General features: G+C 44.1%; 2 protein-coding genes across 3 annotated transcripts in view; one reads left to right on the top strand and one right to left on the bottom strand.

The window, feature by feature from the left end:
• Nucleotides 1–7,735, top strand: part of LOC106593837 (islet cell autoantigen 1-like protein) — a 100,127-nt gene extending 92,392 nt beyond the window's left edge. For both annotated transcript variants that reach the window (XM_082963787.1, XM_082963786.1), the window contains exons 10-12: nucleotides 1,864–2,235; nucleotides 6,197–6,295; nucleotides 6,463–7,735. In XM_082963787.1, coding sequence (XP_082819913.1) covers nucleotides 1,864–2,235; nucleotides 6,197–6,295; nucleotides 6,463–6,578 — 587 coding nt within the window. In that variant the 3' untranslated portion in view covers nucleotides 6,579–7,735. The remainder of the gene's footprint in view (nucleotides 1–1,863; nucleotides 2,236–6,196; nucleotides 6,296–6,462) is intronic.
• A 4,910-nt stretch (nucleotides 7,736–12,645) lies between these two features.
• LOC106575892 (protein FAM117B) overlaps nucleotides 12,646–19,468 on the bottom strand; it is a gene marked incomplete at its 5' end in the record, with an annotated part of 23,420 nt that continues 16,597 nt past the window's right edge. The window contains one exon of the mRNA XM_045699656.2: nucleotides 12,646–17,870. Coding sequence (XP_045555612.2) covers nucleotides 17,531–17,870 — 340 coding nt within the window. The remainder of the gene's footprint in view (nucleotides 17,871–19,468) is intronic.

Genomic DNA, 19,468 nt, shown 5'->3' with positions numbered 1-19,468 from the left:
GACCCTCTATGGAAAGACGAGACTCTTACCATCACAGACTATTATAGCCCTCTATGGAAAGACGAGACTCTTACCATCACCAGACTATTATGACCCTCTATGGAAAGACGAGACTCTTACCATCACCATGGTGTTATCTGTTTTGCTGTCACCACAAGCATCACGGGACTCATCTGAAATCTGTCTGTAGCTTGAAAGTATATATGGAGATAGTTTAATACCTAAAATACATTAAAAAAAATGATCTTTCTTATATCGCTCAGATATAGTACAGACACTTTGTATGGGCTAATAGCAGTAAGGCCAAATTCAATGTGGTATCAAATATACTTTTTAAATGTTTTGTTGATACCTTAAGGGGTCCTAAAACTAAGTGTCAGTTGGCTTTTTCATAGCCGATCATTGAGAGTATCTCTACCGCTCCTGCTGTCTCTAGAGAGTTGAAAACAGCAGGGTTCCATAGCCGCAGGCAGAACAGTTGAAACTGGAGCAGCAGCACGGCCAGGTGGACTGGGGACAGCAAGGAGTCATCATGCCAGGTAGTCCTGAGGCATGGTCCTAGGGCTCAGGTCCCCCGAGAGAGAGGGAAAGAAAGAAAGAATTAGAGAGAGCATACTTAAATTCACACAGGACACTGGAGAAATACTCCAGGTAAAACAGACTGACCCTAGCCCCCCGACACATAAACTACTGCAGCATAAATACTGGAAGCTGAGACAGGAGGGGTCAGGAGACACTGTGGCCCCATCCAATGACACCCCCAGACAGGGCCAAACAGGAAGGATATAACCCCACCCACTTTGCCAAAGCACAGCCTCCACACCACTAGAGGGAAATCTTCAACCACCAACCTACCATCCTGAGACAAGGCCGAGTATAGCCCACAAAGATCTCCGCCACGGCACAACCCAAGGGGGGGGCTCCAACCCAGACAGGAAGACCACGTCAGTGACTCAACCCACTCAAGTGACGCACCCCTCCTAGGGACGGCATGGAAGAGCACCAGTAAGCCAGTGACTCAGCCCCTGTAATAGGGTTAGAGGCAGAGAATCCCAGTAGAGAGAGGGGAACCGGCCAGACAGAGACAACAAGGGCGGTTCGTTGCTCCAGAGCCTTTCCGTTCACCTTCACACTCCTGGGCCAGACTACACTTAATCATAGGACCCACTGAAGAGATGAGTCTTCAATAAAGACTTAAAGGTTGAGACCGGGTCTGCGTCTCTCACGTCTTACCTGTCCTGTCCTGTCCTGTCCTCCCCCTGGATGAGTCTTACCTCTCCTGTCCTGTCCTGTCCTGTCCTGTCCTCCCTCTGGATGAGTCTTACCTCTCCTGTCCTGTCTTGTCCTCTCCTGTCCTCTCCTGTCCTGTCCTGTCCTGTCCTCCCCCTGGATGAGTCTTACCTCTCCTGTCCTGTCCTCTCCTCTCCTCTCCTCTCCTGTCCTCTCCTGTCCTCCCCCTGGATGAGTCTTACCTCCTCTCTCGTTCAGGTGCATGTGTGGTGTTTCTCTGATCTCAGTCTTCCAGTTGTCTTCTGACTCATTTGATTTCAACTGATTTCCCCTCTCTCTCTCTCTCTCTCTCTCGGTCTCTCTCTCTCTCTCTCTCAGGTTTCTCTCTCTCACTTTCTTTCTTTCTCTCTCTCTCTCTCTCTCTCTCTCTCTCTCTCTCTCTCAGGTCTCTCTCTCAGGTTTCTCTCTCTCTCTCAGGTTTCTCTCAGGTCCTGAGCTGACTTTGTCCTCTGTGTGAATGGTGTTTCAGACCAGCCTGTTTTTCTATTGACATGTAACAGTTAATAGTTTCTGATGACCTGGCTACATGCAGTTTCTAACCCTTTGTCTGTCTCTCTGTGCTGTGTGTTCTAGGTGGGGACCTCTCTGGAAGCTCTGTACTGCAGCAGGGGCCCACGGTGGAGGAGGAGGAGGACAGGGAGACTGGGGACATGGCCTTTCTGAAGGACCTCCTGAGCCCTGGACCAATGGAAGCAGATGAGTTCAGTCGAGATTGGCAAGGCATCTTCGGCTGCTTGGAGTTCTCTGACCCTGCCCCCCTCACAGCCCCCACCCCCACCCTGGTCCTCCCTCCCCCTACTGGAGCAGCCTGCCCCCCCTCTCAGTCCCCCAGTCCCACCCTGGTCCTTCCTCCCCCTACTGGAGCAGCCTGCCCCCCCTCTCAGTCCCCCAGTCCCACCGGCTTCCTGCCCTCCCAGCTGCTGGACCACAGTCTGAGTTCTACAGGTCAGTCAGTCAGCACCATCTCCTGTCTGACCTCTAGTGGCCAGATGAACTTACTGCATGTCTGACCTCTAGTGGCCAGATGACCTTACTGCATGTCTGACCTCTAGATGACCTTACTGCCTGTCTGATCTCTAGTGGCCAGATGACCTTACTGCATGTCTGACCTCTAGTGGCCAGATGACCTTACTGCCTGTCTGACCTCTAGTGGCCAGATGACCTTACAGCATGTCTGACCTCTAGTGGCCAGAGGACCTTACTGGCTGTCTGACCTCTAGTGGCTGGATGACCTTACTGCATATCTGACCTCTAGTAGATAGATGACCTTACTGCCTGTCTGACCTCTAGTGGCCAGATGACCTTACTGCATGTCTGACCTCTAGTAGATAGATGACCTTACTGCATGTCTGACCTCTAGTGGCTGGATGACCTTACTGCATGTCTGACCTCTAGTGGCCAGATGACCTTACTGCATGTCTGACTATTGGCTGGATGATCTAGTATCATCTAGAAAATGATAGTTTGTCTCCAGTTCTAGAAGCTGATAGTTTGTCTCCAGTTCTAGTATCAGCTAGAAACTGATAGTTTGTCTCCAGTTCTAGAAACTGATAGTTTGTCTCAGTTCTAGAAACTGATAGTTTGTCTCCAGTTCTAAAAACTGATAGTTTGTCTCCAGTTCTAGAAACTGATAGTTTGTCTGCAGTTCTAGAAACTGATAGTTTGTCCCCAGTTCTAGTATCATCTAGAAACTGATACTTTGTCTCCAGTTATAGTATCATCTAGAAACTGAAAGTTTGTCTCCAGTTATAGTATCATCTAGAAACTGATAGTTTGTCTCCAGTTATAGTATCATCTAGAAACGGATAGTTTGTCTCCAGTTATAGTATCATCTAGAAACTGATAGTTTGTCTCCAGTTCTAGAAACTGATAGTTTGTCTCCAGTTCTAGTATCATCTAGAAGCTGATAGTTTGTCTCCAGTTTCTAGAAATTGATAGTTTGTCTCCAGTTATAGTATCATCTAGAAACTGATAGTTTGTCTCCAGTTATAGTATCATCTAGAAACTGATAGTTTGTCTCCAGTTCTAGAAACTGATAGTTTGTCTCCAGTTCTAGTATCATCTAGAAGCTGATAGTTTGTCTCCAGTTTCTAGAAATTGATAGTTTGTCTCCAGTTCTAGTATCATCTAGAAACTGATAGTTTGTCTCCAGTTCTAGAAACTGATAGTTTGTCTCCAGTTCTAGAAACTGATAGTTTGTCTCCAATTCTAAAAACAGATAGTTTGTCTCCAGTTCTAGAAACGGATAGTTTGTCTGCAGTTCTAGTATCATCTAGAAACTGATAGTTTGTCTGCAGTTCTAGTATCATCTAGAAACTGATAGTTTGTCTGCAGTTCTAGTATCATCTAGAAGTTGATAGTTTGTCTGCAGTTCTAGTATCATCTAGGAACTGATAGTTGTCTCCAGTTCTAGAAACTGATAGTTTGTCTCCAGTTCTAGTATCATCTACAAGCTGATAGTGTGTCTGCAGTTCTAGTATCATCTAGAAACTGCTAGTTTGTCCCCAGTTCTAGTATCATCTAGAAACTGATAGTTTGTCTCCAGTTTTAGAAACTGATAGTTTGTCTCCAGTTCTAGAAGCTGATAGTTTGTCTCCAGTTCTAGAATCATCTAGAAACGGATAGTTTGTCTCCAGTTCTAGAAACTGATAGTTTGTCTCCAGTTCTAGAAGCTGATAGTTTGTCTCCAGTTCTAGAAGCTGATAGTTTGTCTCCAGTTCTAGTATCATCTAGAAACTGATAGTTTGTCTCCAGTTCTAGTATCATCTAGAAACTGATAGTTTGTCTCCAGTTCTAGTATCATCTAGAAACTGATAGTTTGTCTGCAGTTCTAGTATCATCTAGAAGCTGATAGTTTGTCTCCAGTTCTAGAAACTGATAGTTTGTCTCCAGTTCTAGAAACTGATAGTTTGTCTCCAGTTCTAGAAGCTGATAGTTTGTCTCCAGTTCTAGTATCAGCTAGAAACTGATAGTTTGTCTCCAGTTATAGTATCATCTAGAAACGGATAGTTTGTCTCCAGTTATAGTATCATCTAGAAACTGATAGTTTGTCTCCAGTTCTAGAAACTGATAGTTTGTCTCCAGTTCTAGTATCATCTAGAAGCTGATAGTTTGTCTCCAGTTTCTAGAAATTGATAGTTTGTCTCCAGTTATAGTATCATCTAGAAACTGATAGTTTGTCTCCAGTTATAGTATCATCTAGAAACTGATAGTTTGTCTCCAGTTCTAGAAACTGATAGTTTGTCTCCAGTTCTAGTATCATCTAGAAGCTGATAGTTTGTCTCCAGTTTCTAGAAATTGATAGTTTGTCTCCAGTTCTAGTATCATCTAGAAACTGATAGTTTGTCTCCAGTTCTAGAAACTGATAGTTTGTCTCCAGTTCTAGAAACTGATAGTTTGTCTCCAATTCTAAAAACAGATAGTTTGTCTCCAGTTCTAGAAACGGATAGTTTGTCTGCAGTTCTAGTATCATCTAGAAACGGATAGTTTGTCTGCAGTTCTAGTATCATCTAGAAACTGATAGTTTGTCTGCAGTTCTAGTATCATCTAGAAGTTGATAGTTTGTCTGCAGTTCTAGTATCATCTAGGAACTGATAGTTGTCTCCAGTTCTAGAAACTGATAGTTTGTCTCCAGTTCTAGTATCATCTACAAGCTGATAGTGTGTCTGCAGTTCTAGTATCATCTAGAAACTGCTAGTTTGTCCCCAGTTCTAGTATCATCTAGAAACTGATAGTTTGTCTCCAGTTTTAGAAACTGATAGTTTGTCTCCAGTTCTAGAAGCTGATAGTTTGTCTCCAGTTCTAGAATCATCTAGAAACGGATAGTTTGTCTCCAGTTCTAGAAACTGATAGTTTGTCTCCAGTTCTAGAAGCTGATAGTTTGTCTCCAGTTCTAGAAGCTGATAGTTTGTCTCCAGTTCTAGTATCATCTAGAAACTGATAGTTTGTCTCCAGTTCTAGTATCATCTAGAAACTGATAGTTTGTCTCCAGTTCTAGTATCATCTAGAAACTGATAGTTTGTCTGCAGTTCTAGTATCATCTAGAAGCTGATAGTTTGTCTCCAGTTCTAGAAACTGATAGTTTGTCTCCAGTTCTAGAAACTGATAGTTTGTCTCCAGTTCTAGAAGCTGATAGTTTGTCTCCAGTTCTAGTATCAGCTAGAAACTGATAGTTTGTCTCCAGTTCTAGAAACTGATAGTTTGTCTCCAGTTCTAGAAGCTGATAGTTTGTCTGCAGTTCTAGTATCATCTAGAAACGGATAGTTTGTCTCCAGTTCTAGTATCATCTAGAAACTGATAGTTTGTCTCCAGTTCTAGAAACTTATAGTTTGTCTCCAGTTATAGTATCATATAGAAGCTGATAGTTTGTCTCCAGTTCTAGAAACTGATAGTTTGTCTGCAGTTCTAGTATCATCTAGAAACTGATAGTTTGTCTCCAGTTCTAGTATCATCTAGAAGCTGATAGTTTGTCTCCAGTTATAGTATCATCTAGAAACTGATAGTTTGTCTCCAGTTCTAGAAACTGCTAGTTTGTCTGCAGTTCTAGTATCATCTAGAAACGGATAGTTTGTCTCCAGTTCTAGTATCATCTAGAAACTGATAATTTGTCTCCAGTTCTAGTATCATCTAGAAACTGATAGTTTGTCTCCAGTTCTAGAAACTGATAGTTTGTCTCCAGTTCTAGTATCATCTAGAAACTGATAGTTTGTCTCCAGTTCTAGTATCATCTAGATGCTGATAGTTTGTCTCCAGTTCTAGTATCATCTAGAAACTGATTCTAGTACATTCTTATCAGCTTGTTGTGTTCAGTCTCCTCTTTTTTCCTGGAAGAATGATGACATCACATTCCCTTGTCTCCTCTCCCTCCCTCCTATTCTCCCTCATCCTCTGTCCTTCTGTCTCTCAGGCTGGGCGACTCCTCCCATGTTCCAGGCTCCGCCCCTACAGTCCCCAGTGTCTGGCCAGGTCCAGTCAGCTAAGGGCGGCCCAAAGTCAACAGCCAATGGTGAGAGGGTGTGGTTTGTGAGGCTTGCTGTCGTTGGCTCAGTAGTGCAGGGTTTAGTTTTAGCTTTCAGATGTGCCTTACAGTACCAATTCACCACACTCAAGGGGTGTGTGTGTGTGTGTGTGTGTGTGTGTGTGTGTGTGTGTGTGTGTGTGTGTGTGTGTGAGTTCCTAAAGGTGCATCGCGGGACATGTCTGCATGGTTCAACCTGTTTGCTGATCTGGACCCCCTCTCTAACCCTGACGTCATCGGACGCTCTGAAGATGAGATCCTCAATGCCTGAGGGGGTGTGTGTGTGTGTGTGCAGTTACTGTATACTTTATAATGTCTGAAATATTCCATATTGGTGATAGAGGAGGATTTGACTGAGATTAATATTCTATACAGGATATGTCCTGTAAGGGGGTGAGTTTAACCTTAGAGATAGCATATAGAACCTAACACCTGATTGGTTGGCCCAACAACCTAACACCTGATTGGTTGGCCCAACAACCTATCACCTGATTGGTTGGCCCAACAACCTATCACCTGATTGGTTGGCCCAACAACCTATCACCTGATTGGTTGGCCCAACAACCTAACACCTGATTGGTTGGCCCAGGTTGGCCCAACAACCTAATTGGTTGGCCCAACAACCTAACACCTGATTGGTTGGCCCAACAACCTATCACCTGATTGGTTGGCCCAACAACCTATCACCTGATTGGTTGGCCCAACAACCTAACACCTGATTGGTTGGCCCAGGTTGGCCCAACAACCTAATTGGTTGGCCCAACAACCTAACACCTGATTGGTTGGCCCAACAACCTATCACCTGAATGGTTGGCCCAACAACCTAACACCTGATTGGTTGGCCCAACAACCTAACACCTGATTGGTTGGCCCAACAACCTAACACCTGATTGGTTGGCCCAACAACCTAACACCTGATTGGTTGGCCCAACAACCTAACACCTGATTGGTTGGCCCAACAACCTAACACCTGATTGGTTGGCCCAACAACCTAACACCTGATTGGTTGGCCCAACAATCTAACACCTGATTGGTTGGCCCAACAACCTAACACCTGATTGGTTGGCCCAACAACCTAACACCTGATTGGTTGGCCCAACAACCTAACACCTGATTGGTTGGCCCAACAATCAGGTGTTAGGTTGTTGGGCCAACCAATCAGGTTTTAGGTTGTTGGGCCAACCAAGCAGGTGTTAGATTGTTGGCCCAACAACCTATCACCTGATTTGTTGGCCCAACAACCTATCACCTGATTGGTTGGCCCAACAACCTATCACCTGATTGGTTGGCCCAACAACCTAACACCTGATTGGTTGGCCCAACAACCTAACACCTGATTGGTTGGCCCAGGTTGGCCCAACAACCTATTACCTGATTGGTTGGCCCAACAACCTAACACCTGATTGGTTGGCCCAACAACCTAACACCTGATTTTTGGGCCAACCAATCAGGTGTTAGGTTGTTGGGCCAACCAATCAGGTTTTAGGTTGTTGGGCCAACCAAGCAGGTGTTAGATTGTTGGCCCAACAACCTATCACCTGATTGGTTGGCCCAACAACCTATCACCTGATTGGTTGGCCCAACAACCTAACACCTGATTGGTTGGCCCAACAACCTAACACCTGATTGGTTGGCCCAGGTTGGCCCAACAACCTATTACCTGATTGGTTGGCCCAACAACCTAACACCTGATTGGTTGGCCCAACAACCTATCACCTGATTGGTTGGCCCAACAACCTAACACCTGATTGGTTGGCCCAACAACCTAACACCTGATTGGTTGGCCCAACACCCTAACACCTGATTGGTTGGCCCAACAATCAGGTGTTAGCTTGTTGGCCCAACAACCTATCACCTGATTGGTTGGCCCAACAACCTATCACCTGATTGGTTGGCCCAACAACCTATCACCTGATTGGTTGGCCCAACAACCTATCACCTGATTGGTTGGCCCAACAACCTAACACCTGATTGGTTGGCCCAACAACCTAACACCTGATTGGTTTGCCCAACAACCTAACACCTGATTGGTTGGCCCAACAACCTAACACCTGATTGGTTGGCCCAACAGCCTATCACCTGATTGGTTGGCCCAACAACCTAACACCTGATTGGTTGGCCCAACAACCTAACACCGGGCCGGTTTCTACCAGTGACATGGTCTATAATACTAATTATAAAGCGGATACTTTGGGTCCTGAATTCTGATTGGCTGAAACAGCATTCCAGTCGTGTGTATATCAGACGATATACCACAGGTATGACACAACTCCCTGTTTGCTGTTCCGTTTATGTTGGGAAGCGGTTTAGAATAGCAATAAGGCACTTCTGGGTTGGTGGTATATGGCCAGTAGAGCAGTGCTAAGGGCTGTACCCTGGACCTCTGCTTCACGTCGTGCCAACAGCCTTTACGCGGGGTATATTGGCCATATATCACAGCCCCTCTGGCCTTATTGCTTAACTAAAGACTCCCCGTGGATCTCTAGTTCCAACAGTGTATTTTCACACAACTATTATGGTGCTGAAGAGCTGCAGATTCCACATCTAGTTTTGTTTTCAACTAAAAGCTGGGAAAAAAAATTTTCCCCCAAGAATCATGATTTATCCGATCAGTTTTTGTTTCTAAAGGAAGTCTAAGGAAAGTATCAACACTGGAGTGATGTGGAACGACGTCAAGCAACGAGCAGATGGCTTATACAGCTTATACAACCTGTTGGGGCTACAGGTTAGCAATGAACCCCGAGCCGGGATTGCTAACAAGGCTGGAAATTCAAAACATCAAAAATCTAATAATTTCAATTTCTCAAACAATCAACTATTTTACACAATTTAAATGATAAACATCTCCTTAATCTAACCACATTGTTCGATTTTCAAAGAGGCTTTACGGCAAAAGCATAAAGTTAGATTATGTTAGGACAGTACATAGCCACAAAAGTACAAACATCCATTTTCAATTCAAGGTCAGGCGTCACCAAAAGCAGAAACCAGCTTGAATTATGCACTAACTTTTGTCAATCTCCATCAGATGACACTCCTAGGACATTATGTTATACAATACATGCATTTTTTGTTCCATCAAGTTCATATTTATATCCAAAAACAGCATTTTACAGTAGCATGAAATTCAGATTTTTTTCTTCTCTGAAATGCTTCCGGTGAACATAACAAAATTACTATTCGAAAACATTGGTAAATTATAATATTGTCATTCAAAGAATAATATATTATCATCTCGTAATTGCTACCGAATGGCCAGATCTCAAAATAACTTTACTGGGAAATCACATTTTGCAATAAACGGGGTGCTATGCTAAGAACAACAGGCTATGCTATACAGTTAGCATCATCTAAAATCGATAATAACATTGTAAATATCCCCTTACCTTTGATTATCTCCATCAGAAGGGAGGCATCCCAGGTCCGGAAGGCATCCCAGGTCCGGAACAAATGTGGTTTCTTTTGACAAAGTTCATAATTTATGTCCAAATAACACCAAGTACTTAGCGTTCATTATGCTCCCACAAAACGTGGTGGGGGGCTGGTAAAATCACGCCGAAAAGCTAAAAAAACCTAGTAAATAATCTATTTATGTTCGTTCAAACATGTCAAATGTTGTTTAGCATTAATCTTTTGGTCCATTTTTAACGTTAAACATCAGTAATATTTTCACACAACCTATCCTATGTCTAGATAAAAAATGATGACAAACTCACGTTTCTCAGATTTATGCGCAGGCGCAAAAAAATTAAGGGATGACATGTCAACTTCCTTGGATTCTAATTTGCTCTCTGTTTATCATAGACGCTTCAAACAACTTTATAAAGATCGTTGACATCTAGTGGAAGCCGTAGGTGTTGCGAAATGAATCCTTTCTCACTATGGTATCTATAAAACAATGACACTAAATAGTACAGTCACAAAATTCACATTTTTTTTGATCTATTTTTCACAGGTTTTTGCCTGCAATATGAGTTTTGTTATACTTACAGACACCATTCAAACTGTTTTAGAAAATTCAGAGTGTTTTCTATCCGAATGTGTTAATAATATGCATATCCTAGCTTCTGAGTTGGTGTAGGAGGCAGTTAAAAATGGGCACATCTTTTTTTCAAAATGTCTCAATACTGCCCCCGAGCCCCAACAGGTTATTAACATTGGCTTTAGGTCATCACTGTCCCCCCCCCCCATCACTGATTATTTGGATGACGGCGGTGTGGTAAAATCAGCAGAGAGGGGGCAAACCGTAACTCCCAATCTGTAACACACAGCTGTGAGTTAACAGAGATGATGTCTAAGATAGTATTACTGATGGCCTAATCATGTAAACTGCAGCATCTGGTTCTTGTCTCCACTATAAGAACTGGATTTGATACATCTCCCCTGCTAATACTACCATCCAGCCCCTTTAGCAGATAGGATTTATACTGTACTGTACTACTGTACTGTAGTCACATAGATCACCTAGGAAACAGTGTTTCCTACCTCACTGGAGCTCAAATCACTGATTTTTGTTTTCGTTGATACAGGAAATCTAGAAGCTTTTCCGCTTCTCTGGAATCTGTTTGATTATTGTGTATCTTCTTCTGAATCAGCAGAAGCCTGATTATCACTAGCCCAGGTAGCTCTGTTGGGATGACATCTTTTCATGTGAAGAATGGGAATATTGTGCAGTCGTAAGTCTCATGATGCAGTTTTTCTTACTTTACACTGCATTCGGAAAGTATTCAGACCCCTTCACTTTTTCCAAATTTTGTTACATTACAGCCTTATTCTAAAATGGATTAAATATATAGTCCCGTGTGGCTCAGTTGGTAGAGCATGGTGTTTGCAACGCCAGGGTTGTGGGTTCGATTCCCACGGGGGACCAGTACGGAGAAAAAATGTATGTATTCACTACTGTAAGTCGCTCTGGATAAGAGCGTCTGCTAAATGACTAAAATGTAAATAGTTTTTTCCCCTTCATTAATCTACACACAATACCCCATAATGACAGAGCAAAAACAGGTTTTTAGAAATGTTTGCAAATGTATTACAAAAACCCCCAGGAAATATCACATTTTCATAAGTATTCAGACCCTTTAGTCAGTAATTTGAAGAAGCACCTTTGGTAGTGATTACATCCTTGCGTCGTCTTGGGTATAATGCTACAAGCTTGTCACACCTGTATTTGGGGAGTTTCTCCCATTCTTCTCTGCAGATCCTCTCAAGCTCTGTCAGGTTGGATGGGGAGCGTCACTGCACAGCTATTGTCAGGTCTCTCCAGAGATGTTCGTTCAGGTTCAAGTCCGGGCTCTGGCTGGGCCACTCAAGGGCATTCAGAGACTTGTCCCGAAGCCACTCCTGCGTTGTCTTGGCTGTGTGCTTAGGTCATTGTCCTGTTGGAAGGTGAAACTTCGCCCCAGTCTGAAGTCCTGAGAGCTCTGGAGCAGGTTTTCATTAAGGATCTCTTTGTACTTTTCCCTGTTCATCTTTCTCTTGATCCTGACTAGTCTCCCAGTCCCTGCCTCTGAAAAACATCCCTACAGCATGATGCTGCCACCACCATGCTTCACCGTAGGGATGGTATTGGCCAGGTGATGAGCGGGGCCAGGTTTCCTCTAAACGTGACGCTTGGAATTCAGGCCAAAGAGTTCAATCTTGGTTTCATCAGACCAGAAAATCTTGTTTCTCATGGTCTGAGAGTCATTTAGGTGCCTTTTGTCAAACTCCAAGCGGACTGTCATGTGCCTTTTACTGAGGAGTGGCTTCCATCTGGCTACTCTACCATAAAGGCCTGATTGGTGGAGTGCTGCAGAGATGGTTGTCCTTCTGGAATGTTCTCCCATCTCCACAGAGGAACTCTAGTGCTCTGTCAGAGTGACCATCGGGTTCTTGGTCACCTCCCTGATCAAGGCCCTTCTTCCCCTATTACTCAGCTTGGCCCGGGCGACTCTCATAGCAAACAGTCTGAATACTTATTTATATAAGGTATTTCTGTTTCTTATTTTTAATTAACGTGAGAACATTTCTAAAAATCTGTTTCTGCCTTGTCATTATGGGGTATTGTGATGTCATTATGGGGTATTGTGTGTAGATTGAGGAAAAAATGAATTTAAACAATTTTAGACTAAGGCTGTAACGTAACAAAATGTGGAAAAAGTGAAGGGGTCTGAATACTTTCCAAATGCACTGATACATACAGACAAGAATGTATATCAATCACAAATGCTTTATGTTATTCAACATTGCCTTTTATTTCACTTAAAGGATGTATATAACGTCATAGGATGAAACGGGGATGTATGCAACGGGGATGTATGTAATGTCATAGGATGAAACAGGGCTGTTATCAACAGACATGTTGAAGGAACTTTATTAAACTGTTATTTGAGATGTTTTTCCATTTGTGCGTTTCTTTAAAAGTATTTATTTGTCATCAAGTTTAGTATTTCATTACCAACTCACCTCCCATCCCCTCCAGTCTACCCTGGTGGACATCTCTGCCAATACATTTGAAGGTCGATTTTGGGCAAAAGCGCAAAAATAATGTATTTTAAACAGTATAACTGATCAATGCACCACCATACATGGTAATTTATTGCTTAAAAAAATGGTTAAATAAGATATTTGGCTACAGAAGTGCCATTTCTTTCCGATCTCCAAAAACAAATCCTGTGAAATGATGTCAACACATACTGGAGGAGTTACTGGCTAGCTTTGCTAACAAACTAGCTATAGTGGCTAGCTTAGCAAACAAACTAGCTACAGTGGATGGCTTAGCTAATGAACTAGCTCTAGTGGCTAGCTTAGCTAACAAACTAGCTACAGTGGCTAGCTTAGCTAACCAACTAGCTACAGTGGCTAGCTTAGCTAACAAACTAGCTACAGTGGCAAGCTTAGCTAACAAACTAGCTACAGTGGCTAGCTTAGCTAACAAACTAGCTACAGTGGCTAGCTTAGCTAACAAACTAAGTACAGTGGATGGCTTAGCTAATGAACTAGCTACAGTGGCTAGCTTAGCTAACGAATTAGCTACAGTGGCTAGCTTAGCTAACAAACTAGCTACAGTGGCTTTCATAGCTAATGAACGAGCTACAGTTGAAGTCGAAGTTTACATACACTTAGGTTGGAGTCATTAAAACTCGTTTTTCAACCACTCCACAAATTTCTTGTTAACAAACTATAGTTTTGGAAAGTCGGTTAGGACATCTACTTTGTGCATGACACAAGTAATTTTTCCAACAATTGTTTACAGAGAGATTATTTAACTTATAATTCCCTGTATCACAATTCCAGTGGGTCAGAAGTTTACATACACTAAGTTGACTGTGCCTTTAAACAGCTTGGAAAATTCCAGAAAATGATGTCATGGCTTTAGAAGCTTCTGATAGGCTAATTGACATAATTTGAGTCAATTGGAGGTGTACCTGTGGATGGATTTCAAGGCCTACCTTCAAACTCAGTGCCTCTTTGCTTGACATCATGGGAAAATCAAAAGAAATCAGCCAAGACCTCAGAAAAAAAATTGTAGACCTCCACAAGTCTGGTTCAACCTTGGGAGCAGTTTCGAAACGCCTGAAGGTACCACGTTCATCTGTACAAACAATAGTACGCAAGTATAAACACCATGGGACCACGCAGCCGTCATACCGCTCAGGAAGGAGACGCATTCTGTCTCCTAGAGATGAACGTACTTTGGTGCGAAAAGTGCAAATCAATCCCAGAACAACAGCAAAGGACCTTGTGAAGATGCTGGAGGAAACGGGTACAAAAGTATCTATATCCACAGTAAAACGAGTACTATATTGACATAACCTGAAAGGCCGCTCATTAAGGGAGAAGCCACTTCTCCAAAACTACCATAAAAAAAGCCAGACTACGGTTTGCAACTGCACATGGGGACAAAGATCGTACTTTTTGGAGAAATGTCCTCTGGTCTGATGAAACAAAAATAGAATAATGACCATCGTTATGTTTGGTGGAAAAAGGGGGAGGCTTGCAAGCCGAAGAACATCATCCCAACCGTGAAGCACGGGGGTGGCAGCATCATGTTGTGGGGGTGCTTTGCTGCAGGAGGGACTGGTGCACTTCACAAAATAGATGGCATCATGAGGCTGGAAAATTATGTGGATATATTGAAGCAACATCTCAAGACATCAGTCAGGAAGTTAAAGCTTCGTTGCAAATGGGTCTTCCAATGACCCCAAGCATACTTCCAAAGTTGTGGCAAAATGGCTTAAGGACAACAAAGTCAAGGTATTGGAGTGGCCATCACAAAGCCCTGACCTCAAACCTATAGAAAATTTGTGGGCATAACTGAAAAAGTGTGTGCGAGTAAGGAGGCCTACAAACCTGACTCAGTTACACCAGCTCTGTCAGGAGGAATGGGACAAAATTCACCCAACTTATTGTGGGAAGCTTGTGGAAGGCTACCCGCAACATTTGACAAAAGTTTAAGTTGTTAAAGGCAATGCTACCAAATACTAATTGAGTGTATGTAAACTTCTGACCCACTGGGAATGTGATGAAAGAAATAAAACATTCTCTCTACTATTATTCTGACATTTCACATTCTTAAAATAAATTGGTGATCCTAACTGACCTAAGACAGGGAATTTTTACTTTGATTAAATGTCAGGAATTGTGAACAACTGAGTTTAAATGTGTTTGGTTAAGGTGTATGTAAACTTCCGACTTCAACTGTACATTGGTCATGTGCACACCTGACTAGAATGACACTGATGTACCACCAAAGGCACACCCCATTTACGTTTGAAAATTGGGAAAGATGCGGATTTGGATCGTGTCCAAAGTTGACCTTTAACAGGAAACCCCATCTCTACTGCTACAGGTTGTAAAACATGATCAAATATCATCTCCAATATTAACTTCTACTTTGACAGAAGAGCTCTTCATTTCTCTGCTGAGTCGACAGTACTGGTAGTTTAGAAGTCTGTACAGTTCTGTAGAACGTTTAGAGCCCTGACCCTAAACCGGGATAAACTCTGAGCTCTAGTAATAACCACCCAAAACTCCTCCCGACCCTAAGGGCTCTATTCAATCTGTATGGCTGATGTTCAACCAGCTGATAGAAATGTAAAGGCAACGTTCCTGTGTTAGCAGAGACTGCATTCACGGTCAACGCTGCATATGTCAGCTCTCCAATGGGAAATGACCTTTACATTTCTATCACACGGTCTGTAACGCTTCAGCCATCCAGATTGAATACAGCCCTAATTCTAGCTGAGTAACCGAACCCTAAGTAAGTTACACTAACCCCCTAACCAGCCTTAAATGACCCCTAACCCCCTAACCAACCTTAAATGACCCCTAACCAACCTTAAATGACCCCTAACCCCCTAACCAACCTTAAATTACCCCTAACCAACCTTAAATGACCCCTAACTCCCTAACCAACCTTAAATGACCCCTAACCAACCTTAAATGACCCCTAACCCCCTAACCAACCTTAAATTACCCCTAACCAACCTTAAATGACCCCTAACCCCCTAACCAACCTTATATGACCCCTAACCAACCTTATATGACCCCTAACCAACCTTAAATGACCCCTAACCAGCCTTAAATAGCCCCTAACCCCCTAACCAACCTTAAATTACCCCCAACCCCCTAACCAACCTTAAATTACCCCCAACCCCCTAACCAACCTTATATGACCCCTAACCAACCTTAAATGACCCCTAACCAGCCTTAAATGGCCCATAACCCCCTAACCAACCTTAAATGACCCCTAAGCAACCTTAAATGACCCCTAAGCAACCTTAAATGACCCCTAACCAACCTTAAATTACCCCTAACCCCCTAACCAACCTTAAATGGCCCCTAAACCCCCTAACCAACCTTACGTGGCCCCTAAACCCCCTAACCAACCTTAAATTACCCCTAGCCCCCCAACCAACCTTAAATTACCCCTAACAACCTTAAATGACCCCTAACCCCCTAACCAACCTTAAATTACCCCCAACCAACCTTAAATTACCCCCAACCAACCTTAAATTACCCCTAACCCCCCAACCAACCTTAAATTACCCCTAACCCCCTAACCAACCTAATAATAACGTTATATTATTACTATTTTAATCCAGTTCTCCTTGTCAGCCTAAAATACAAACACAGTGCCTCAATATTATCTCCAGATCCAGTACATTTAAGACACTTCCCCATGGCAGGCACAGTAAAGTAACAGCGCCTCTTCAACCTTAGGAGGCTGAATAAATTTGACTTGGCACCTAAAACCCTCACATACTTCTACAGATGCACAATTGAGAGCATCCTGTTGGGCTGTATCACCGCCTGGTACGGCAACTGCACCGCCCACAACCGCAGGGCTCTGCAGAGGATGGTGCGGTCTACCCAACGCATCACTGGGGGCAAACTACCTGCCCTCCAGGACACCTACAGCACCCAATGTCACAGGAAGGCCAAAAAGATCATCAAGGACAACAACCACCCGTGGGGAGGGATAGAGGGGAGGGATAGAGGAAGGGAAGAAAGAGGAGGGAGGAGGGAGGGAGGGAGGAAAAGGGAAGGATGGAGGAAGGGAGGAAAGGGTAGGGATGGATGGAGGAAGGGAGGGAGGGAGGAAAGGGGAGGGAGGGATGGAGGAAAGGGGAGGGAGGGAGGAAAGGGGAGGGATGGATGGAGGAAAGGGGAGGGATGGAGGAAGGAAGGGATGGAGGAAGGGAGATGAGGAAAGGAGGGAGGGAATGAGAGAGAGAGAGCGAGAGGAGGCAGACAAAGCAGAACACTGGACAGACACCACGAGACAGGTCTTCAGGCACATTATTGTTTTTCTTTCGTCCCCCCATCTTAGTTTTGCTACGATATCTCTGAGCCCAGATCACCGCGGAAACCACACAGCCTGGGTCACCATGGAAACCACACGGCCCAGATCACCATGGAAACCACCCAGCTTCACACTGGAAGACATCTTAATTCAAGATACATAATAATGATTTAAAAATGTGGAGAGGTTTCATGGTTTAATGCGATGAAAATAAAAAGTAGTTTCCTGTATCCTCTCGGTACATCGGATCAGTGGAACGTTGGGACCAGGTTGGACCAGTGGGTGGAGTTAGAATGACCAGGTAGAACCAGGGGACAGTTATGACCAGGGGAGTTAGCATGTCGAAGGCGTCTCCAGCGGCAGGGTTTTATGTTCGTTATGTTTATCTGTCATGTTATTCAGCAGTCTGTCCTCCAGGGCAGAGGTGTGGAGCTCTAGCTCTCTGGTTCCTCCAGGTGTCTGGGCAGGCAGGGTTGCTGGTGGACCGTGCTGGTGCCCCAGGATACCCCTAGGGAAGGGGACAGGCTACGGAGGCCCACCCCACCGAGAGGCATCATGGAAGGGGACAGACTGCGCAGGCCAACCCCACCCAGAGGCACCAAGCTGGGGGACAGGCTGCGGATGCCAACCCCTGATCTGAAGCTGAGCTCCGGGGCAGGCAGCAGGGGTTTCAGGATGCTGACCAGGCAGAAGGCTGAGCCACTCTTAGGGATGAAGTTCACCTTGTTACGGTCCGGACACAGGAAGGGAGGAATCTCCTGGAGGGGTCTGGGACTGTAAAACAAACACACACATTGTCATTCAACACTAATATGACATAGATTATTTATGGTATTTACTGAGCAGAGTGCCCTTTTCCTATATAAGAGGAGTAATAGAAGTATGGCCACAAAAGGCTGTACATGGCTAGTATTAATGTTCTGAGTTAGCTTCTACTATGGTGGGCTCCAGCTAGTTATAATGTTCTGAGTTAGCTTCTACTATGGTGGGCTCCAGCTAGTTTTAATGCTCTGAGTTAGCTTCTACTATGGTGGGCTCCAGCTAGTTATAATGTTCTGAGTTAGCTTCTACTATGGTGGGCTCCAGCTAGTTTTAATGTTCTGAGTTAGCTTCTACTGTGGTGGGCTCCAGCTAGTTTTAATGTTCTGAGTTAGCTTCTACTATGGTGGGCTCCAGCTAGTTTTAATGCTCTGAGTTAGCTTCTACTATGGTGGGCTCCAGCTAGTTTTAATGCTCTGAGTTAGCTTCTACTATGGTGGGCTCCAGCTAGTTTTAATGTTCTGAGTTAGCTTCTACTATGGTGGGCTCCAGCTAGTTTTAATGCTCTGAGTTAGCTTCTACTATGGTGGGCTCCAGCTAGTTTTAATGTTCTGAGTTAGCTTCTACTATGGTGGGCTCCAGCTAGTTTTAATGTTCTGAGTTAGCTTCTACTATGGTGGGCTCCAGCTAGTTTTAATGTTCTGAGTTAGCTTCTACTATGGTGGGCTCCAGCTAGTTTTAATGTTCTGAGTTAGCTTCTACTATGGTGGGCTCCAGCTAGTTTTAATGTTCTGAGTTAGCTTCTACTACGGTGGGCTCCAGCTAGTTATAATATACTTTGATATTACCGGCCGCAAGTGATATGGCGAAAACAATGTGTGGGGAGGCTGATATGTTAGGAGGATATGGGGAGGCTGATATGTTAGGAGGATATGGGGAGGCTGATCTGTTAGGAGGATATGGGGAGGCTGATATGTTAGGAGGATATGGGGAGGCTGATATGTTAGGAGGATATGGGGAGGCTGATATGTCAGGAGGATATGGGGAGGCTGATATGTTAGGAGGATATGGGGAGGCTGATATGTTAGGAGGATATGGGGAGGCTGATATGTCAGAAGGATATGGGGAGGCTGATATGTCAGGAGGATATGGGGAGGCCGATATGTCAGGAGGATATGGGGAGGCTGATATGTCAGGAGGATATGGGGAGGCTGATATGTCAGGAGGATACGGGGAGGCTGATATGTCAGGAGGATATGGGGAGGCTGATATGTTAGGAGGATATGGGGAGGCTGAACTGTTAGGAGGATATGGGGAGGCTGATATGTCAGAAGGATATGGGGAGGCTGATATGTCAGGAGGATATGGGGAGGCTGATATGTCAGGAGGATATGGGGAGGCTGATATGTCAGGAGGATATGGGGAGGCTGATATGTCAGGAGGATATGGGGAGGCTGATATGTTAGGAGGATATGGGGAGGCTGATATGTTAGGAGGATATGGGGAGGCTGAACTGTTAGGAGGATATGGGGAGGCTGATATGTCAGGAAGATATGGGGAGGCTGATCTGTTAGGAGGATATGGGGAGGCTGATATGTTAGGAGGATATGGGT

This window comes from Salmo salar, chromosome 17 (assembly GCF_965601325.2).
Source record: "Salmo salar chromosome 17, fSalSal1, whole genome shotgun sequence".
NCBI classification, from domain to species: Eukaryota; Metazoa; Chordata; class Actinopteri; order Salmoniformes; family Salmonidae; genus Salmo; species Salmo salar.
Note: the sequence above shows the minus strand (reverse complement) of the source record. Positions and strands in the feature narration are given on the sequence as shown.